The sequence below is a fragment of the Pleurodeles waltl genome, chromosome 2_2 (genome assembly GCF_031143425.1).
Source record: "Pleurodeles waltl isolate 20211129_DDA chromosome 2_2, aPleWal1.hap1.20221129, whole genome shotgun sequence".
NCBI lineage: Eukaryota > Metazoa > Chordata > Amphibia > Caudata > Salamandridae > Pleurodeles > Pleurodeles waltl.
Window position 1 is genome coordinate 246,524,806 of NC_090439.1, and position 23,924 is coordinate 246,548,729.

At 45.6% G+C, this 23,924-nt stretch overlaps 1 protein-coding gene across 1 annotated transcript in view; it reads left to right on the plus strand.

Moving 5' to 3' along the window:
- Positions 1-23,924, plus strand: part of NSUN2 (NOP2/Sun RNA methyltransferase 2) — a 480,899-nt gene that overhangs the window by 237,440 nt on the left and 219,535 nt on the right. Inside the window, exon 12 of the mRNA XM_069219708.1 lies at positions 14,910-15,006. Coding sequence (XP_069075809.1) covers positions 14,910-15,006 — 97 coding nt within the window. The remainder of the gene's footprint in view (positions 1-14,909; positions 15,007-23,924) is intronic.

Here is a 23,924-nt window from a genome sequence, read left to right on the forward strand (position 1 = left end):
GTGGGAGAACATAACAACAGACACTTGGGTCTTAGCAATTATCCAACATGGTTATTGCATAGAATTTCTACAAATCCCTCCAAACATACCACCAAAAACAAAAAATATATCAAAACAATATTCGGACCTCCTAGAAATAGAAGTTCAAGCATTACTGCAAAAGAACGCAATAGAACTAGTACCAGATACACAAACAAATACAGGGGTTTACTCACTGTACTTTCTAATACCAAAGAAGGACAAAACACTGAGACCAATCCTAGACCTCAGAACACTAAACACATACATCAAATCAGAACACTTTCACATGGTCACGCTGCAGGAAGTGTTACCATTGCTAAAGCAACAAGATTACATGACAACCTTAGATCTCAGACGCGTATTTCCACATACCAATACATCCGTCGCACAGGAAATACCTAAGGTTCGTATTCAAAGGAATACATTACCAATTCAAAGTATTGCCGTTCGGTTTAACAACTGCACCAAGAGTCTTCACAAAGTGCCTAGCAGTAGTAGCTGCACACATCAGAAGGCAGCAAATACACGTATTCCCGTATCTAGACGACTGGCTAATCAAGACCGACTCACTGACAAAGTGCTCACACCACACAGATCAGGTCATACAAAACCTCTACAACCTCGGTTTCACCATCAACTATGCGAAATCACACATTCTGCCGTGCAAGGTACTACAATACCTAGGAGCGACAATAGATACAACAAGGGGAATAGCCACTCCAAGTCCACAAAGGGTTCAAAATTTCCAAAAGATTATACAACGCATGTATCCAACACAAAGAATACAGGCGAAGATGATATTACAACTCCTAGGCATGATGTCCTCATGCATAGCCATTGTCCCAAACGCAAGGTTGCACATGCGGCCCTTACAACAGTACCTAGCATCACAATGGTCACAAGCACAGGGTCCGCTTCTAGATCTGGTGTTGATAGACCGCCTAACATACCTCTCGCTTCTATGGTGGAACAATATCAATTTAAACAAAGGGCGGCCTTTCCAAGACCCAGTGCCTCAATACGTGATAACAGATGCTTCCATGACAGGGTGGGGAGCACACCTCAATCAACACAGCATACAAGGACAATGGGACGTACATCAAAGAAAGCTGCATATAAATCACCTCGAACTACTAGCAGTTTTCCAAGCATTAAAAGCATTTCAACCAATCATAACTCACAAATACATTCTTGTCAAAACGGACAACATGACAACAATGTATTATCTAAACAAACAGGGGGGGACACACTCGACACAGCTGTGCCTTCTGGCACAAAAAATATGGCAATGGGCAATTCACAACCACATTCGCCTAATAGCACAGTTTATTCCTGGGATCCAGAATCAACTTGCAGACAATCTCTCTCGATCACCAACAGGTCCACGAGTGGGAAATTCACCCCCAAATTCTAACCACTTACTTCAAACGTTGGGGAACACCTCAAATAGACTTATTTGCAACAAAGGAGAACGCAAAATGCCAAAACTTCGCATCCAGATACCCACACAGGCAGTCTCAAGGCAATGCCCTATGGATGAACTGGTCAGGGATATTTGCGTACGCTTTTCCCCCTCTCCCTCTCCTTCCATATCTAGTAAACAAATTGAGTCAAAACAAACTCAAACTCATACTGATAGCACCAACATGGGCAAGGCAACCATGGTACACAACACTGCTAGACCTATCAGTAGTACCCCACGTCAAGTTGCCCAACTGGCCAGATCTGTTAACACAACACAAACAACAGATCAGGCATCCAAACCCAGCATCGCTGAATCTAGCAATCTGGCTCCTGAAATCCTAGAATTCGGACACTTAAACCTCACACAAGAATGTATGGAAGTCATAAAGCAAGCTAGAAGACCATCCACTAGACACTGCTATGCAAGCAAATGGAAAAGGTTTGTTTGCTACTGCCATCATAATCAAATTCAACCATTACACGCATCTCCAAAAGATGTAGTGGGTTACTTACTACACTTACAAAAATCGAACCTGGCCTTCTCTTCCATTAAAATACACCTAGCAGCAATATCTGCATACCTGCAGATTACACATTCAACTTCACTATTTAGGATACCTGTCATTAATTGTGTTTATGGAAGGCCTCAAAAGAATTATACCACCAAGGACACCACCCGTTCCTTCATGGAACCTCAACATCGTCTTAACAAGACTCATGGGTCCACCCTTTGAACCTATGCACTCTTGCGAAATACAATTCCTAACCTGGAAAGTTGCATTTCTCATCGCCATCACATCTCTAAGAGTAAGTGAAATTCAGGCGTTTACAATACAAGAACCTTTTATCCAACTACACAAAAATAAGGTAGTCCTAAGGACCAATCCTAAATTTTTGCCAAAGGTTATTTCACCGTTCCACCTAAATCAAACGGTAGAGTTACCAGTGTTCTTCCCACAGCCAGATTCCATAGCTGAAAGGGCACTACATACATTAGACGTCAAAAGAGCACTAATGTACTACATCGACAGAACTAAACACATCAGAAAAACTAAACAACTGTTTATTGCATTTCAAAAACCTCACGCAGGAAACAGGGTATAGCCAGATGGATAGTTAAGTGCATCCAAATCTGCTACCTTAAAGCAAAGAGACAACTGCCCATTACACCAAGGGCACACTCAACCAGAAAGAAAGGTGCTACCATGGCCTTCCTAGGGAATATTCCAATGCACAAAATATGTAAGGCAGCCACATGGTCTACGCCTCACACATTTACCAAGCACTACTGTGTAGACGTGCTATCAGCACAACAAGCCACAGTAGGTCAAGCCGTACTAAGAACCTTATTTCAGACTACTTCCACTCCTACAGGCTGAGCCACCGCTTTTGGGGAGATAACTGCTTACTAGTCTATGCACAACATGTGTATCTACAGCGACAGATGCCATCGAACTGAAAATGTCACTTACCCAGTGTACATCTGTTCGTGGCATCAGTCGCTGAAGATTCACATGTGCCCACCCACCTCCCCGGGAGCCTGTAGCCGTTTGGAAGTTAGCTTCAACTTTGTACATTTGTAAATATATTAAATCTTAAATAGGTACATACTTATTCACTCCATTGCATGGGCACTATTACTAACAAAAAACTCCTACCTCACCCTCTGCGGGGAAAACAATCGAAGATGGAGTCGACGCCCATGCGCAATGGAGACAAAGAGGAGGAGTCCCTCGGTCCCGTGACTCGAAAGACTTCTTCGAAGAAAAACAACTTGTAACACTCCGACCCAACACCAGATGGCGGGCTATGCACAACATGTGAATCTTCAGCGACTGATGCCACGAACAGATGTACACTGGGTAAGTGACATTTTCATTCTGGTCACACGCAATCATCAGATAATTTTGGTACTCAATTAAGAGACTGGATTGGGTGAAGCATACCAAATACTGTGGTTAATTCCCAACTACCATTTTACATGTACCCCTGTCATGAGGCTGTCTGGAACCGTTGTTTTAGTTTTTAACAGTTCATATTTTATTCATTTTAGTAAGTCTGCATTTAGCAATGACTTTTACATAGTTTTATCAGCTTGCTTTTATTCTAAGAAAACGAGGAATAAGCTGCTTGTTTAGTTAGCCTTTGACCGACATGGCCAGTAAGCGACTCTCCCTGACAGACTGGTAAAAAAGGCCTATCTTGCTACTTAAGTCTTACCTCTGGCACCACGATCAGTCCCCCACAGCCTAGCCAGCTGAAGGTAATCTCGCTCAGTAAGGAGGGTGCACATGTCCAGACTACAGAGCCCAGTTCTGGGTTGCAGTCTGTGTCACATAAAAGGCTTCTAGCGCACATGCGTTATTTCCAGTATTCTGTTGGATAATGTTTACCAGTAGCTTTGTTATTGAGGTCATCATGCTTAAGCTACTGAGAAGGTCTATTTAGATTTTTTTTTTAACTCACCAGTGCAAAGCTACTCCACTGCACATCTTTTCTGCCTCTGTATTTAAAAGAAAAAAAGCAAGTAAATAAGGGAAAGGGATGGTATGACTATGTAAAAATAATTCAGCTATGAAAGATGACCTTGTACTTAAAGGTTGCCAGAGCGCCAGCATTCCAGTAAATGCAGTTATTTGTTCTGGATACTGTAAAACTGTTGTTGAACAGTTTTTTACCACTATAAAATTTATAGCTTTTCATTTCAACTTTCACTTGATGTGACTAAAACTTGACATTTGTTGCGGTTAAAAAGTAAATTTGCAGCATGTGTGGCGGTGGATACACATGCTCTGCATACTCCTGCCACCTAATGTTGGTTCGAGAAGCTTGCATCTTGTTCACCAAAGATGTTTTTGGCCACAAGATCTGTTGTGACTTCTCCTTAAGTCTACAGTACATCAGGACAAAGACTCCACCTCAGATTGTTTTCTTCTACCATATGGTTCATATATTTGAGTGCCAGCTCCTGGACAGACTTTTTCCCTTGCTGATTTTACAGGACCAGCCTTCAAGTTTTCCAACCCACTGTTGTGAAGAACATTTGCTCTATAACTTGCACCCAGTTGAAAAATTCTTCAGCTACACCTGAGCACCTTCTTTCGGCATACTGCATATGACTTCTCAATGCATCTCCACTGGACACCCCTTTAGGCAACTGCATCAGTAGGACTTCAACTCATTTCAGTTTGTATTCCGGAGAATGACCGTCGGGGGTGCAAAGTTGTTATGGAATGGGCACTCTTTCAGCTTTACCGTACGTGCTATTCCAAGTACCCCTGGTCAAACCTCCACAGCGCTTACAACCTTGGTGTCTCAGCAAAATACGAGGCCACCTGCTTAGCATTCCAGTGCAGGGAAACCCTCCGGCACTGACAAGAGACGTTGGATGCATCACAGAATGCAGTGCCATGCTTCCCCCTCAAAACCCCTGTAAAGAAATGGCTCCCTGTTGCAGTTACCCCCCACTTTTTGCCTGATACTGATGCTGACTTGACTGAGAAGTGTGCTGGGACCCTGCTAACCAGGCCCCAGCACCAGTGTTCTTTCACCTAAAATGTACCATTGTTTCCACAATTGGCACACCCTGGCATCCAGATAAGTCCCTTGTAACTGGTACCTCTGGTACCAAGGGCCCTGATGCCAGGGAAGGTCTCTAAGGGCTGTAGCATGTATTATGCCACCCTAGAGACCCCTCACTCAGCACAGACACACTGCTTACAAGCCTGTGTGTGCTGGTGAGAACAAAATGAGTAAGTCGACATGGCACTCCCCTCAGGGTGCCATGCCAGCCTCTCACTGCCTATGCAGTATAGGTAAGACACCCCTCTAGCAGGCCTTACAGCCCTAAGGCAGGGTGCACTATACCATAGGTGAGGGTACCAGTGCATGAGCACTGTGCCCCTACAGTGTCTAAGCAAAACCTTAGACATTGTAAGTGCAGGGTAGCCATAAGAGTATATGGTCTGGGAGTCTGTTTTACACGAACTCCACAGCACCATAATGGCTACACTGAAAACTGGGAAGTTTGGTATCAAACTTCTCAGCACAATAAATGCACACTGATGCCAGTGTACATTTTATTGTAAAATACACCACCGAAGGCACCTTAGAGGTGCCCCCTGAAACTTAACCGACTGTCTGTGTAGGCTGACTAGTTCCAGCAGCCTGCCACACCAGAGACATGTTGCTGGCCCCATGGGGAGAGTGCCTTTGTCACTCTGAGGCCAGTAACAAAGCCTGCACTGGGTGGAGATGCTAACACCTCCCCCAGGCAGGAGCTGTGACACCTGGCGGTGAGCCTCAAAGGCTCACCCCTTTGTCACAGCCCAGCAGGGCACTCCAGCTTAGTGGAGTTGCCCGCCCCCTCCGGCCACGGCCCCCACTTTTGGCGGCAAGGCTGGAGGGAACAAAGAAAGCAACAAGGAGGAGTCACTGGCCAGTCAGGACAGCCCCTAAGGTGTCCTGAGCTGAAGTGACTCTAACTTTTAGAAATCCTCCATCTTGCAGATGGAGGATTCCCCCAATAGGGTTAGGATTGTGACCCCCTCCCCTTGGGAGGAGGCACAAAGAGGGTGTACCCACCCTCAGGGCTAGTAGCCATTGGCTACTAACCCCCCAGACCTAAACACGCCCTTAAATTTAGTATTTAAGGGCTACCCTGAACCCTAGAAAATTAGATTCCTGCAACTACAAGAAGAAGGACTGCCTAGCTGAAAACCCCTGCAGAGGAAGACCAGAAGACGACAACTGCCTTGGCTCCAGAAACTCACCGGCCTGTCTCCTGCCTTCCAAAGATCCTGCTCCAGCGACGCCTTCCAAAGGGACCAGCGACCTCGACATCCTCTGAGGACTGCCCCTGCTTCGAAAAGACAAGAAACTCCCGAGGACAGCGGACCTGCTCCAAGAAAAGCTGCAACTTTGTTTCCAGCAGCTTTAAAGAACCCTGCAAGCTCCCCGCAAGAAGCGTGAGACTTGCAACACTGCACCCGGCGACCCCGACTCGGCTGGTGGCGATCCAACACCTCAGGAGGGACCCCAGGACTACTCTAAGACTGTGAGTACAAAAACCTGTCCCCCCTGAGCCCCCACAGCGCCGCCTGCAGAGGGAAATCCCGAGGCTTCCCCTGACCGCGACTCTTTGAATCCTAAGTCCCGACACCTGGGAGAGACCCTGCACCCGCAGCCCCCAGGACCTGAAGGACCGGACTTTCACTGGAGAAGTGACCCCCAGGAGTCCCTCTCCCTTGCCCAAGTGGAGGTTTCCCCGAGGAACCCCCCCCTTGCCTGCCTGCAGCGCTGAAGAGATCCCGAGATCTCTCATAGACTAACATTGCGAACCCAACGCTTGTTTCTACACTGCACCCGGCCGCCCCCGCGCCGCTGAGGGTGAAATTTCTGTGTGGGCTTGTGTCCCCCCCGGTGCCCTACAAAACCCCCCTGGTCTGCCCTCCGAAGACGCGGGTACTTACCTGCAAGCAGACCGGAACCGGGGCACCCCCTTCTCTCCATTCTAGCCTATGTGTTTTGGGCACCACTTTGAACTCTGCACCTGACCGGCCCTGAGCTGCTGGTGTGGTGACTTTGGGGTTGCTCTGAACCCCCAACGGTGGGCTACCTTGGACCAAGAACTAAGCCCTGTAAGTGTCTTACTTACCTGGTTAACCTAACAAATACTTACCTCCCCTAGGAACTGTGAAAATTGCACTGTGTCCACTTTTAAAACAGCTATTTGTGAATAACTTGAAAAGTATACATGCAATTTTGATGATTTGAAGTTCCTAAAGTACTTACCTGCAATACCTTTCGAATGAGATATTACATGTAGAATTTGAACCTGTGGTTCTTAAAATAAACTAAGAAAAGATATTTTTCTATATAAAAACCTATTGACTGGATTTGTCTCTGAGTGTGTGTACCTCATTTATTGTCTATGTGTATGTACAACAAATGCTTAACACTACTCCTTGGATAAGCCTACTGCTCGACCACACTACCACAAAATAGAGCATTAGTATTATCTATTTTTACCACTATTTTACCTCTAAGGGGAACCCTTGGACTCTGTGCATGCTATTCCTTACTTTGAAATAGCACATACAGAGCCAACTTCCTACAACCCCCATGCACTAAGGTGCTAAACACCCAGCTTTCAGAGCCAAAGTTTATACCGAAAGATCAACCTCTAAACTGTTAGAGTGAAGCCTTGATTAAGGGATACAACACCACCAAGAGAGCTATCAAGCTTCAGCTGCCAGAGGTCTATGACGGGAGACAGAAATATATTCATCCAACCCTCAATGGGTAGATTTTAACCTAACTGCCTGCTCCCGTGTCACCTGTTAAGCCCTCTACACCCCCAGGGCCCAAAAGGGTTATGGACATGACCACACTTCCACCCCCCCACCTCCTCTTGCTCCAAGCCATACCTTTACACCACTGTCACCTCCACACCCTTACACACCTTGACACCCTCACTCTCTACAATCCCCTTCTTAGTTTCCTCACACAGATTACGACCATAGCAGCCCATACCATCTTTATGATCCAAACTTTGAGCACTTATGGCCCAGGGAAGGGGTCAACTCATGAAAGTACTACAGTGTAGATCATACTGATGAACTGAATTTTGACCTTAAAATACTAAGTCGTCCCCACCTTATGACCTCACTGCTCCAAAAGACTGCTCACCATCTCAAGGAGAAGATGCATGTGGTCCAGGATGTGGATATTTTTCACTTGGAGACTGAGGGATTGGTACAGCACCTCTCAATGCTCAAGGCATGTTAAAAACTGCAACTCACAATTTTCAGAAACCAGTGAAGGCCAGGGTCATTACGCCTGCAGTAGATAAACCTGCTCCAGATGACCCAGTGTACATCCTAGGTCCAGTTCTACCAGACTTACTGGTTGTACACACAACATAAAGATGTGTCAATGCAGGAAATTGAGCGGTGCTTCCCTGTCCATCAAAGGAAAGCGATACTGCTGGGAAGTCTGTTGTCTGGGCTGCTGCACACTGGACATCATAAATTCTATAGTCCTGCTCCGACAGACACAACTGAAATGGAAGACCCAAACAAACACCACCTTGAGGCGCACAGGAAGAGAGGAGATGCACACATTAGATGCCTCTGGTGGCGGCTTCACTTAGGTCAGGCGTCTTCAGTGTACCATGAACCTCCAGCACGATTTGAACTTTACAATCGATACCCATAAGTCACCCTCATCTTTATGCTGACATTGGCATTCATAGGTGCTGTTTTGAACTCAACCTCTGTGAAGGTTATTCTTCCTCCTCAGGAGATTGCTGATTTTTGGAGAAACAATTCTCATTTTGCTGGCTTCTACGCGAGTCCTGGTTCTACAAGTTTTGCGATTTAGGCCAGATGGCCTCATGCATTGTTTTGTTGTCACACTATAGATGGCAAGTCAGGGCCCTTCAGTGATGGTTGACAAAATAGTGGGTTCAGCATAAGGGGAGCTTCTCAGCTTGGGTACAGATTGGTGCCTGTTCTTCTGGATCTTCACTGGTGACTATGCGCCTCCAGTGTGTGGATGGGTTGTTTATTCAGTTTTCTGCAGTAGCAGGTTGCTTTAGTTACAGGCAACTCATTGATGGACTTGGTGTACACCTGTGCAACATCATGGTGCAGGGCCCTTGATCCGTTTTGAAGCCGTTTACACATAAAAGTTCTGGCATGTTTTGTTCTGAATGCCTTGCTCTCTTCGATCTCATAGAGCACTTTTTAAGTAATGTCCAAAAACAATAGAATCTGCCAACAGACATGGCAATGTGTTGTGTTGGAGCCTGTCGAGGGGCTCTTTAATGGAGCATCTTTCCTTTAGAGGTCTAGCTTGTGGGCACCCTCAACATGAGGATAGATGTTCGGAGTTGTTTCTCATTCAAGGACTACGAGGGGGAACTTCATTATAAAGTGATGGATGTTATCTTTTCCAGTTTTGGGTGACTATGCGTAAATCTCTTTGCCACAACCCAGCACAAGAAGTGTCATTAGTTTGTGTGCCATACACTTTCCTCCCAATTGTTCCCTGATGGATGCCTTCATTTTAAATTGGTCATGGGATTTGCTTAACACTTTCCCGTTTTTTAGAGTACTGCAGAAGTTGAGAGGGTGGGGCACAAGGAATCGCTTCAGATTCAACAAATAGGATTTTGTTTCTGATCTGTTTTAAATGCAGTTTTCTTCTCCCTCTCCCACACAGCGTGGTCATGCTCTTACAGATTGGTTGTCAGGTCCTTCACACCAGTCCTCAAACGCTATAGCTACACGCATGTAAATTGAAAGATGCCTGTTTGAGTACTTCAGTGTACCTGAAGAAGTGGCTGATGTAATCTTAGCTGCAGAAAACTGGCCATGAATCCATTTTGGATTATGTTTGTATAGTGATGTTAGACTGGAGAACTGAAACCCTTTCAGTACCACAATTTTGTTGACTCTTGATCTTTCCGTATTTCAGTACCACCGTTTTGTAGACCCTCTTGATCTGGCCGCTTTCACTATATATTACACTGACAAAAAGTTTCTGCATACCTACCCTACATATCTGTTGTGTTATATTTCTTTCATGTTGAGTCAGTCCATCATTCCAAGGCGAAGGAGAGCTTGCATATGGTGGATTCAGAGCGTGTATTACATCACCCAGGACAGGGTGGACTTTCAGGGCATAGTGGTGTTAAGTGGAGAAAAGCAGAGCAAAGTGGTAAATTTTATTTTGAGTTACACTGCATTAAGTTCCTACACCTTGATTTAGAAGGACCCACTTGCTGGCTTTGTACGTGTTCCACGAGGGCCATGGCTGCTTCTTCTCTCGCCACATGGGTCCCATCAGTTGAACTCAGCTGGGTGGGCACTTGGTCCTCCTGCATACATTTTGATGCAGCAATGGATAATTTGCCAGAGCAGTGTTAAATTACTTCCTTGGTTAATTAGCCTTGCTTAATCCTGCGTCCTGGAGGATATCATTTGGGGCTAATTTTTATGATGAAGAATCTGTGGGATGAAGTATCCAAAAGGAAACCTTACTTACCTTCAGTAGCAGCATTTCTGGTGGATACTAAATATTTCTGCATATTCCTCAACGTATTTCATTAATAGCTGAGTTAGTAACAGTTAATAGGAAATCCGTATTTTCCAACAGAATTAGACAACAGAATCTCAGTCAATAGGTTTTGTACAATTGATCCTTTTAATATAACTGTACTCTTTTTAAAATAAAAAATAAAATGTGGTAGGTTTAGAGTGTCTGTGGGCTTAGTTAGGGCTCTTCTTTGGAGAAAATATGTTCTCTTTTAAGATGCTCTGTGATGTTGCGTATTTGTGGTACTGTTTAGTGTATGTGACTTCAGTGAAGACTCCCATGATACAGGACTAAGATTACCAGTAACTTTTATCCTTTCTGTTGATGAATGATGTCTCCTTGGACTGCTTCAGCTCCCACCCTCAGGATTATTCCTTTCTAGGTCATTTGTTGCATCAAAAAAGATAAATCCATGTACATGTGTTGGAGTGAAGATCTTTTTTGTTTCCTTACAAATATTTTAGACCTATATCCACCAATTCCAGGAAGGACTAAACTGCACAATATGATCTCCATATTCTTTATCAGTCAATAGGGATGCACAAGGGTCTTGCTCTTCAGAAGATTACATGTTCGATTACTGAACTTTCAGAAGGGGCTTTTCTACTCAGTTTAGCACCTCCCTGGCTGGGTAAACAAAGAGCCAGACATGCACAACTTTGGCAGATATACCTGCCACGATTGAAAACTGGAAGAACTGAATGTTGGGCAGAGTCAGACAAACCTGTAATTTGATACTTTGCCAGCTGAAGTTGCAGCAAGCCTTTTGGGCGTCCAAGGTGTAGTGTTTTCATTGATATTGTCAGGAATTTTGTCTTCACCTTTCCAACCATTTCCTCCTTCCTGGGAACTTTGTAAATCAAAGGGTGGGTGCAAGTCTGGCCAGAGGTATGGCATTCTGGTGACCCCCTTTAGTAGATAAACTGTTCATGTTCAGGACTTCAGTGTTGCTGCTACCAAAGATTAATGAACACAACCTGCACCACAACCTGAGCACCTAGAATATGAGGCTTTGGCTATTGGGCAGGATTGCAGAAATATTTTTTGATCAACCCAAAACTGTTTTGCACACAAATCCACTCAAGTTTGAGTTTCTGCCACTAGTGCAGAGTCAATAGGCTTCACATTCCCTTTTCTGAGTATCTATGCTAACACTACATCACAACTCCTATCCACTCATTGCTATGCTAAAGTCTTGAGTGTTGTCCCATTCAGGTGTACATCATAGCTAACCCTAGATACGTTTAAGAATCATATGCAGTCTTTTTTCCCTCTGTGCATAATAACGCAGTTTATACGAAGGCTCTTCTGGACTTTTCAACCAATAAAACCTGATCCTTCCTTGGAGCTCATCGTGGTTTTTACCCAACTCGTGACACTTGAATTGAGCCATAAAATAGATTTAAAGTTTATCATACTGAAAACTACTCTTCTACTATTTGTCACTTCAGCTAGGACCGTTGATGAATGTCAAGCTTTCTGGGTCCGATACTTTAACAAGAGTCTACAAAAATAGTGATTTTGAAGATAAGTTCTCAGGGTGCCATTAGAGTTTCATCTTAATCAACTGTTTTCCTTCCATATTTGTGGACCCATCAAATCCAACAGAAGTTACTCCACTTAAAACATCTGAAAAGGTGCCTCATGTTGTACTTGGAGAATACTATAGGTCTTATTTTGAGGAAGATTGTAACAAAGTACCAAACATGGCAGCATGACCATCTGCCCCTCCTGCAGTTTGTGTCCTATTTAGTGTATGCCAGATGGTGGACTTGTTGCTATCAATGACCTTTCCTGACAATTTCGCATTTGTCTTCAAGGCTGCCAAGGTGTAGGCTTAACATTGCTTGTCATAGTTCTGGTCCAGCTGCCTGATTTGGAGTGACCTGTTCTCCATTTTGTCTAGTAGAGCGAAGTCTATTTGAAACACCACAGTGAAACTGATAGGAGACATTCATGGAGAGCTAAGTTGGTGTCCCTAACATGCTGGGAACCCTGGAAACCCGGTTACACCCCAGCCCCCAACCCTCCAACAGTGACCAACTTTGCTGGGGTTTACCACAATATTAATCCAAAAAGGCTTCTGCAATTTCAGATAGTCACCTTTTTGTAGACACCTTCCAACTCCCTGGCAGAGTTATAACACTGCTAATGTAGGGGCTGAAAATGCACCACATTGGTGGAGAGAAAGTCCACCACGACTCAGAATCACTCTGTTATTTATTTCAGAGCATCTTGTTAAGAATTCCCAGAATGGATATTCTCCACTTTCGGTAGCTACACAAGAATAGCAACATCCATTACTTTGTTTCAACAAGCTGAAGGCACCTCTTGGGTGGAGTGTTATCACGCTCTTCCTCTTGTGGACTTATGCAGAGACCCACATCCTCTCAAAATAGTTACTTGCATGGTGTAAAAGACAGGACTAAATAACCAGTTGGAGTAAAGTGCACCCAATACTGCCTTCCTCATTTTTGATCGTGCTATTTGCTGGTTTTGATTCACACAACTCTAATAAAGATCTAGTGCTGGAAAAACAAATGTTACTAACATTGCAAATGTAGTTGTTAAAAAGTAACTTTATCTTACTAAACAGATTAGTGAAGTTGTGTCATCCTGGTCTGTCAACCGAGCCATCATCAATAATCTCTCTGTCAAGTAGGATAAATTTTTAGTGTACAAAAACCTCATCAAATGCATCTTTATTTATTGGGATGGCTGTATCTCTGTCAACCTTAAGCATATAGTTGTTGATGACCTGCTTGTTCACAAGGACCTTGATGACCTTTACAGTAGCTAGGATGGCGTGTTCCTTAGTTGGAAGCACTTAGCAAAGCTTTACATAATAGACCCCAATAAAATCTGCTTTGGCTTCATAGATCCCTGTTAGTAATCCTGCTAATCCACATCCAACTAACAAAAGTAATGTTGAAGTACACAATGAAGATGAGCATCAACATGATGATAAACATAGGCAAGGACTCTTTCTGCATTTGCTTATCACATGGTCATTTGCTTCACAAAATCCCCTTCTCTGCAGCACTGCCAGTGCCACACAAACAGTAACAAAATATACCAGAATAATTGGTCTGTTGTGCTGTAGTTCTCAGTGGTAACTCAACCACTCACTCTATTTTGGAGGTGCCACACTAAGACACTAATCAAACTTCTGGCTCACAGGAGATTGTGAGGACCAGGATGATGACTACAAGAAATATAAGGACCCGTAAAAGGAAATCTTAGTAGAGGAGTTGTAGTAAGGAAACTAATGGGCGGACTGTCACCATAGGATGTCTTTCTGATCCTTCTCCAGCGGCTCGTTTTCAGGCATAATTGGTATCTTTCAACAAATCAAGAAATCCAATTCCTCCATCGAGATAAATAGTCCCCCTGAAAGCGACTGCTAATTCACAGTAGTGGACTATAACAATCTTTTTTGTGTAGAGTTTTTTTTTCTGATTTTGAATGTTTTTAACTTGTGGTCACATTAATGGCAGAAGTTTACTTTGTCATTGGTCATGTAGCTGTTGTCAGACTCTATTGCACTCCTCTGCTTTCTCATTAGTAAGAGTCTGCATTGCAATTCTCTACAGCCATCCTGAAGCAAGTAATTGGTTTGTACAACACTAAGAAGTTTCTTTGCCAATAACCATTATTCTTACAGAATATGTACAGTTGGTTTTATCCATTGGTAACTTTGAAAGCATGGCTGAATGTGACAGGCCTATTCTTTTTCAAGTGAAAATCCTGCAATGCCAAGAATCCCTACTCACAGTGAAAGTAAGATCCCTAGAATTATTTAATTATCAAAACATGGTTTCATTTGGGTATTCACTAGCATTTTGAATTATATGTGAAGCACATTTGAGCCCAAAGTCTTCAAAATGGGGCATCTCAAATGTTTCAGTGTCAAGTTCAACAAAATCTCAACACTGGTGCTTGCATGTTCATCTTAACTAGATATTGTATTAGGTAAAATAAGATTAGAAGGGTTTTTTTTAATTTATAAGGTAGCAGGGTTAAAAATGGGGTAGGAGCTCTTTGACTACCCTTTCTGCACAATTTAAAAGATGTACACAAACTTAAGGTTTTGGGGGTGGAGTTGGAAGGGGGTAGGGGTTCCTAACCACTTTATATTTGTAAGCTGCTTACTAAGTGTTCTAGATATTTAGCATTACTTCTAGACCCAGCATTCTGAAGGCAGAACAGCTGTTTTTGGTGTACAGCCTACATCTTGGCCTTATCACTATTATTCAAAGAACCTTCCGTGGTAACTGCTCTAATTGCCTTGCATCTGTATAAGCATTGGTTTTTTCTTATAGTTTAAGAATTTTGCCCCATCATCAGAACACTGGAGGATTCTTTGTTGCTGTGCTGGTGAAAAGAGCATCAATGCCCTGGAACAAACGGCAGCCAAAGGTAATTTGGCCTCTATTGGTATTTTCTTCAATATAATAGTTGTAAATCTCTTGTAGAATCATGTGCATCATAAATGATAGCTAAAAACTTTGTGACAGACATAACTCTCGTCTAACCTTTCCCACATAATCCCTTTGGCAAAAAAGAATCTTTGAGCAATGTCAATTATAAAGCATTTTGTCATGTTGGCAGGTTCCCTTTTGAGAGCATTTAAAGATAGCATATTTTCAAAGTTAATTTATCTTTGTATCTGTTGAGCAGCCTGGTTATTAAAGACACTTGATGCGGCTTTGCTTGTACTCAGCCACCCTAAAAGCCATCTGCAGTTGTGAAACACCCTATTTCAAGCAGTACACTATCAGAAATTCTTAGTTATTACTGAAGATCCTCCACTAGTCTCCAGTGAACTGATATGTGGCCATCAGACCCTTTCTTCTACCTCAGATCTCTTCCACTGGCTTCAACTTTAGCACAGATATCAGTTTCCTGCCCTCCGGCCATCCTGTCACCTTCTGGTGGCCCTAAGCTGACACCAGAGACTTGGAGGTCCTGGTAGACGATTACCCAACCCTCTAAGGCCTCAGTCTGCTCTTGCATTCTCTGCGCCAACCCTCACTGTCCCTAATCTGACATTGAGACTCTTGGCTAGCCTGCACAGGCATGCAGCCCAACCCTGTCACTCTCCACAGCAATTGTTTTTTAGTGGCTGTTGGCGCTTAGTACCTGTAAGGAAATGCCTCCTTGGCATGGTTGCCCCCTGACTTTTTGCCTTTGCTGATGCTATGTTTACAATTGAAAGTGTGCTGAGGCCTGCTAACCAGGCCCCAGCACCAGTGTTCTTTCCCTAACCTGTACTTTTGTATCCACAATTGACAGACCCTGGCATCCAGATAAGTCCCTTGTAACTGGTACTTCTAGTACCAAGGGCCCTGATGCCAAGGAAGGTCTCTAAGGGCTGCAGCATGTCTTATGCCACCCTGGAGACCTCTCACTCAGCACAGACACTCTGCTTGCCAGCTTGTGTGTGCTAGTGAGGACAAAACGAGTAAGTCGACATGGCACTCCCCTCAGGGTGCCATGCCAGCCTCTCACTGCCTATGCAGTATAGGTAAGACACCCCTCTAGCAGGCCTTACAGCCCTAAGGCAGGGTGCACTATACCATAGGTGAGGGTACCAGTGCATGAGCATGGTACCCCTACAGTGTCTAAACAAAACCTTAGACATTGTAAGTGCAGGGTAGCCATAAGAGTATATGGTCTGGGAGTCTGTCAAACACGAACTCCACAGCACCATAATGGCTACACTGAAAACTGGGAAGTTTGGTATCAAACTTCTCAGCACAATAAATGCACACTGATGCCAGTGTACATTTTATTGTAAAATACACCCCAGAGGGCACCTTAGAGGTGCCCCCTGAAACTTAACCGACTATCTGTGTAGGCTGACTAGTTTTAGCAGCCTGCCACAAACCGAGACATGTTGCTGGCCCCATGGGGAGAGTGCCTTTGTCACTCTGAGGCCAGTAACAAAGCCTGCACTGGGTGGAGATGCTAACACCTCCCCCAGGCAGGAATTGTCACACCTGGCGGTGAGCCTCAAAGGCTCACCTCCTTTGTGCCAACCCAGCAGGACACTCCAGCTAGTGGAGTTGCCCGCCCCCTCCGGCCAGGCCCCACTTTTGGCGGCAAGGCCGGAGAAAATAATGAGAAAAACAAGGAGGAGTCACTGGCCAGTCAGGACAGCCCCTAAGGTGTCCTGAGCTGAAGTGACTCTAACTTTTAGAAATCCTCCATCTTGCAGATGGAGGATTCCCCCAATAGGGTTAGGATTGTGACCCCCTCCCCTTGGGAGGAGGCACAAAGAGGGTGTACCCACCCTCAGGGCTAGTAGCCATTGGCTACTCACCCCCCAGACCTAAACACGCCCTTAAATTTAGTATTTAAGGGCTACCCTGAACCATAGAAAATTAGATTCCTGCAACTACAAGAAGGACTGCCCAGCTGAAAACCCCTGCAGCGGAAGACCAGAAGACGACAACTGCCTTGGCTCCAGAAACTCACCGGCCTGTCTCCTGCCTTCCAAAGATCCTGCTCCAGCGACGCCTTCCAAAGGGACCAGCGACCTCGACATCCTCTGAGGACTGCCCCTGCTTCGAAAAGACAAGAAACTCCCGAGGACAGCGGACCTGCTCCAAGAAAAGCTGCAACTTTGTTTCCAGCAACTTTAAAGAACCCTGCAAGCTCCCCGCAAGAAGCGTGAGACTTGCAACACTGCACCCGGCGACCCCGACTCGGCTGGTGGCGATCCAACACCTCAGGAGGGACCCCAGGACTACTCTGATACTGTGAGTACCAAAACCTGTCCCCCCTGAGCCCCCACAGCGCCGCCTGCAGAGGGAATCCCGAGGTTTCCCCTGACCGCGACTCTTTGAACCTAAAGTCCCGACGCCTGGGAGAGACCCTGCACCCGCAGCCCCCAGGACCTGAAGGACCGGACTTTCACTGGAGAAGTGACCCCCAGGAGTCCCTCTCCCTTGCCCAAGTGGAGGTTTCCCCGAGGAATCCCCCCCTTGCCTGCCTGCAGCGCTGAAGAGATCCCGAGATCTCTCATAGACTAACATTGCGAACCCGACGCTTGTTTCTACACTGCACCCGGCCGCCCCCGCGCCGCTGAGGGTGAAATTTCTGTGTGGGCTTGTGTCCCCCCCCGGTGCCCTACAAAACCCCCCTGGTCTGCCCTCCGAAGACGCGGGTACTTACCTGCAAGCAGACCGGAACCGGGGCACCCCCTTCTCTCCATTCTAGCCTATGCGTTTTGGGCACCACTTTGAACTCTGCACCTGACCGGCCCTGAGCTGCTGGTGTGGTGACTTTGGGGTTGCTCTGAACCCCCAACGGTGGGCTACCTTGGACCAAGAACTAAGCCCTGTAAGTGTCTTACTTACCTGGTAAAACTAACAAAAACTTACCTCCCCTAGGAACTGTGAAAATTGCACTAAGTGTCCACTTTTAAAACAGCTATTTGTGAATAACTTGAAAAGTATACATGCAATTTTGATGATTTGAAGTTCCTAAAGTACTTACCTGCAATACCTTTCGAATGAGATATTACATGTAGAATTTGAACCTGTGGTTCTTAAAATAAACTAAGAAAAGATATTTTTCTATATAAAAACCTATTGGCTGGATTTGTCTGAGTGTGTGTACCTCATTTATTGTCTATGTGTATGTACAACAAATGCTTAACACTACTCCTTGGATAAGCCTACTGCTCGACCACACTACCACAAAATAGAGCATTAGTATTATCTCTTTTTGCCACTATCTTACCTCTAAGGGGAACCCTTGGACTCTGTGCATGCTATTCCTTACTTTGAAATAGCACATACAGAGCCAACTTCCTACATTGGTGGATCAGCGGTGGGGTACAAGACTTTGCATTTGCTGGACTACTCAGCCAATACCTGATCACACGACAAATTCCAAAATTGTCATTAGAAATTCATTTTTGCAATTTGAAATTTTTCTAAATTCTTAAAAGTCCTGCTAGGGCCTTGTGTGTTAAGTCCCTGTTTAGCATTGTCTTTTAGAGTTTAAAAGTTTGTTAAAAGTTTGAAATTAGATTCTAGAAACAGTTTTAGATTCTTTAAAAAGTATTCCAACTCTTAGCAGAATAATGTCTGATACAGAGATGCAGGTGGTGGAACTCGACACCACACCTTACCTCCATCTTAAGATGAGGGAGCTAAGGTCTCTCTGTAATATCAAAAAAATAACCATTGGCTCCAGACCTACCAAAATTCAGCTCCAGGAGCTGTTGGCAGAGTTTGAAAAAGCCAACCCCTCTGATGATGACATCACAGAGGAAGAAATTAGTGACTTGGAGGCCAATGTCCCTCCTCCAGTCCTAAATAGGGAGAACAGGACCCCTCAAGTCCTGTCTCCAACTGTGTTAGTCAGAAATAGTGAGTCCCTCACAGGAGGGTCCCACATTTCTGAAATCACTGAGGATGCTCTCAGTGAACATGACCTCCTGTTAGCCAGGATGGCCAAAAGATTGGCTTTAGAGAGACAGCTCCTAGCCATAGAAAGGGAAAGACAAGAGATGGGCCTAGGACCCATCAATGGTGGCAGCAATATAAATAGGGTCAGAGATTCTCCTGACATGTTAAAAATCCCCAAAGGGATTGTGACAAAATTTGAAGATGGTGATGACATCACCAAGTGGTTCACAGCTTTTGAGAGGGCTTGTGTAACCAGAAAAGTGAACAGATCTCACTGGGGTGCTCTCCTTTGGGAAATGTTCACTGGAAAGTGTAGGGATAGACTCCTCACACTCTCTGGAAAAGATGCAGAATCTTATGACCTCATGAAGGGTACCCTGATTGAGGGCTTTGGATTCTCCACTGAGGAGTACAGGATTAGGTTCAGGGGGGCTCAAAAATCCTCGAGCCAGACCTGGGTTGACTTTGTTGACTACTCAGTGAAAACACTAGATGGTTGGATTCAAGGCAGTGGTGTAAGTAATTATGATGGGCTGTACAATTTATTTGTGAAAGAACACCTGTTAAGTAATTGTTTCAATGATAAACTGCATCAGCATCTGGTAGACCTAGGACCAATTTCTCCCCAAGAATTGGGAAAGAAGGCGGACCATTGGGTCAAGACAAGGGTGTCCAAGACTTCAACAGGGGGTGACCAAAAGAAAGGGGTCACAAAGACTCCCCAGGGGAAGGGTGATGAGACAACCAAAACTAAAAATAGTAAAGAGTCTTCTACAGGCCCCCAAAAACCTGCACAGGAGGGTGGGCCCAGAGCCTCTTCACAAAACAATGGGTACAAGGGTAAAAACTTTGATCCCAAAAAGGCCTGGTGTCATAGCTGTAAACAGCATGGACACCAAACTGGAGACAAGGCCTGTCCCAAGAAAGGTTCCACTCCAAACTCCCATCCAGGTAACACTGGTATGGCTAGTCTCCAAGTGGGATCAACAGTGTGCCCAGAGCAAATCAGGGTCCACACTGAAGCTACTCTAGTTTCTGAGGGTGGGGTGGATTTAGCCACACTAGCTGTCTGGCCGCCTAGCATGCAAAAATACAGACAGCAACTCTTAATTAATGGGACTAGAATAGAGGGCCTGAGGGATACAGGTGCCAGTGTCACCATGGTGACAGAGAAACTGGTTTCCCCTGGCCAATACCTGACTGGAAAAACTTACACAGTCACCAACGCAGACAATCAGAGAAAAGTACATCCCATGGCAATGGTTACTTTAGAATGGGGAGGGGTCAAGGGCCTGAAACAGGTGGTGGTCTCCTCAAATATCCCAGTGGACTGTCTGCTTGGAAATGACCTGGAGTCCTCAGCATGGGCTGAGGTAGAACTAAAAACCCATGCAGCAATGCTGGGTATCCCTGAACTGGTGTGTGTGAAAACAAGAGCACAATGCAAGGCACAGGGTGAACAAGTAGAGCTGGAGTCTGGAAGAATGGCCCAGCCTACCAAGAGAACAGGAAAGTCAGTTGGGAAACCAACTACAACACAGCCAAAGAAAGGGAACCTCTCTTCTCAGGAAGAAGTTCTGCCCTCTGAGGGAACTGAGCCTTTGGAGCTTGAACCTTATCAGGTTGAGCTCTTAGGCCCAGGGGGACCCTCAAGGGAGGAGCTGTGTAAGGGACAAGAAACCTGTCCCTCTCTTGAAGGCCTTAGGCAGCAAGCTGCTGAAGAGTCCAAAGGCAAGAAAAATGGAACGCATAGGGTCTATTGGGAAGATGGACTCCTGTACACCGAGGCCAGAGACCCCAAACCTGGTGCCACTAGGAGAGTGGTAGTGCCTCAGCTGTTCAGGAAGTTCATCCTAACATTGGCCCATGACATTCCCCTTGCTGGACATTTGGGACAAACCAAGACGTGGGAGAGGTTAGTCAACCACTTCTACTGGCCCAATATGTCCAACATGGTTAAGGAGTTTTGCCTCTCCTGCCCCACCTGTCAAGCCAGTGGTAAGACAGGTGGGCATCCAAAGGCCCCCCTCATTCCACTTCCAGTGGTGGGGGTTCCCTTTGAAAGAGTGGGTGTGGACATAGTTGGTCCACTAGAACCTCCCACAGCCTCAGGAAATATGTATATCCTGGTAGTAGTGGATCCTGCTACCAGGTATCCTGAAGCTATTCCCCTTAGGTCGACTACTGCCCCTGCAGTAGCCAAGGCCCTCATTGGTATCTTTACCAGAGTGGGTTTCCCTAAGGAGGTGGTGTCTGACAGAGGTACCAACTTCATGTCAGCATACCTAAAGCACATGTGGAATGAGTGTGGAGTGACTTATAAATTCACTACACCCTACCATCCACAAACTAATGGCTTGGTTGAGAGATTCAACAAGACATTAAAAGGCATGATCATGGGGCTCCCAGAAAAGCTCAAAAGGAGATGGGATGTCCTCTTGCCATGTCTGCTTTTCGCTTACAGAGAGGTGCCCCAGAAGGGAGTAGGATTCTCACCCTTTGAACTTCTGTTTGGTCATCCTGTAAGGGGACCACTTGCCCTTGTCAAAGAAGGCTGGGAGAGACCTCTCCATGAGCCTAAACAGGACATAGTGGACTATGTACTTGGCCTTCGCTCTAGAATGGCAGAGTACATGGACAAGGCAACCAAAAACCTTGAGGCCAGCCAACAGCTCCAGAAGTTTTGGTATGACCAAAAGGCTGCACTGGTGGAGTTCCAACCAGGGCAGAAAGTCTGGGTTCTGGAGCCTGTGGCTCCCAGGGCACTCCAGGACAAATGGAGTGGCCCTTACCCAGTACTAGAGAGGAAGAGTCAGGTCACCTACTTGGTGGACCTGGGCACAAGCAGGAGCCCCAAGAGGGTGATCCATGTAAACCGCCTTAAGCTCTTCCACGACAGGGCTGATGTCAATCTGTTGATGGTAACAGATGAGGATCAGGAGGCAGAGAGTGAGCCTCTCCCTGATCTTCTGTCATCAGACCCAAAAGATGGTACAGTAGATGGAGTGATCTACTCAGACACCCTCTCTGGCCAACAGCAAGCTGATTGTAGGAGAGTCCTACAACAGTTTCCTGAACTCTTCTCCTTAACCCCTGGTCAGACACACCTGTGTACCCATGATGTGGACACAGGAGACAGCATGCCTGTCAAGAACAAAATCTTTAGACAATCTGACCATGTTAAAGAAAGCATCAAGGTGGAAGTCCACAAGATGCTGGAATTGGGAGTAATTGAGCGCTCTGACAGCCCCTGGGCTAGCCCAGTGGTCTTAGTCCCCAAACCTCACACCAAAGATGGAAAGAAAGAGATGAGGTTTTGTGTGGACTACAGAGGGCTCAATTCTGTCACCAAAACAGATGCCCATCCAATTCCAAGAGCTGATGAGCTCATTGATAAATTAGGTGCTGCCAAATTTCTAAGTACCTTTGACTTGACAGCAGGGTACTGGCAAATAAAAATGGCACCTGGAGCAAAAGAAAAGACAGCATTCTCCACACCTGATGGGCATTATCAGTTTACTGTTATGCCCTTTGGTTTAAAGAATGCCCCTGCCACCTTCCAAAGGTTGGTGAATCAAGTCCTTGCTGGCTTGGAGTCCTTTAGCACAGCTTATCTTGATGATATTGCTGTCTTTAGCTCCACCTGGCAGGATCACCTGGTCCACCTGAAGAAGGTTTTGAAGGCTCTGCAATCTGCAGGCCTCTCTATCAAGGCATCCAAATGCCAGATAGGGCAGGGAACTGTGGTTTACTTGGACCACCTTGTAGGTGGAGGCCAAGTTCAGCCACTCCAACCCAAGATCCAGACTATTCTGGACTGGGTAGCTCCAAAAACCCAGACTCAAGTCAGGGCATTCCTTGGCTTGACTGGGTATTACAGGAGGTTTGTGAAGGGATATGGATCCATTGTGACAGCCCTCACTGAACTCACCTCCAAGAAAATGCCCAAGAAAGTGAACTGGACTGTGGAATGCCAACAGGCTTTTGACACCCTGAAACAAGCAATGTGCTCAGCACCAGTTCTCAAAGCTCCAGATTATTCTAAGCAGTTCATTGTGCAGACTGATGCCTCTGAACATGGGATAGGGGCAGTTTTGTCCCAAACAAATGATGATGGCCTTGACCAGCCTGTTGCTTTCATTAGCAGGAGGTTACTCCCCAGGGAGCAGCGTTGGAGTGCCATTGAGAGGGAGGCCTTTGCTGTGGTTTGGTCCCTGAAGAAGCTGAGACCATACCTCTTTGGGACTCACTTCCTAGTTCAAACTGACCACAGACCTCTCAAATGGCTGATGCAAATGAAAGGTGAAAATCCTAAACTGTTGAGGTGGTCCATCTCCCTACAGGGAATGGACTTTATAGTGGAACACAGACCTGGGACTGCCCATGCCAATGCAGATGGCCTTTCCAGGTTCTTCCACTTAGAAAATGAAGACTCTCTTGGGAAAGGTTAGTCTCATCCTCTTTCGTTTGGGGGGGGGTTGTGTAAGGAAATGCCTCCTTGGCATGGTTGCCCCCTGACTTTTTGCCTTTGCTGATGCTATGTTTACAATTGAAAGTGTGCTGAGGCCTGCTAACCAGGCCCCAGCACCAGTGTTCTTTCCCTAACCTGTACTTTTGTATCCACAATTGACAGACCCTGGCATCCAGATAAGTCCCTTGTAACTGGTACTTCTAGTACCAAGGGCCCTGATGCCAAGGAAGGTCTCTAAGGGCTGCAGCATGTCTTATGCCACCCTGGAGACCTCTCACTCAGCACAGACACTCTGCTTGCCAGCTTGTGTGTGCTAGTGAGGACAAAACGAGTAAGTCGACATGGCACTCCCCTCAGGGTGCCATGCCAGCCTCTCACTGCCTATGCAGTATAGGTAAGACACCCCTCTAGCAGGCCTTACAGCCCTAAGGCAGGGTGCACTA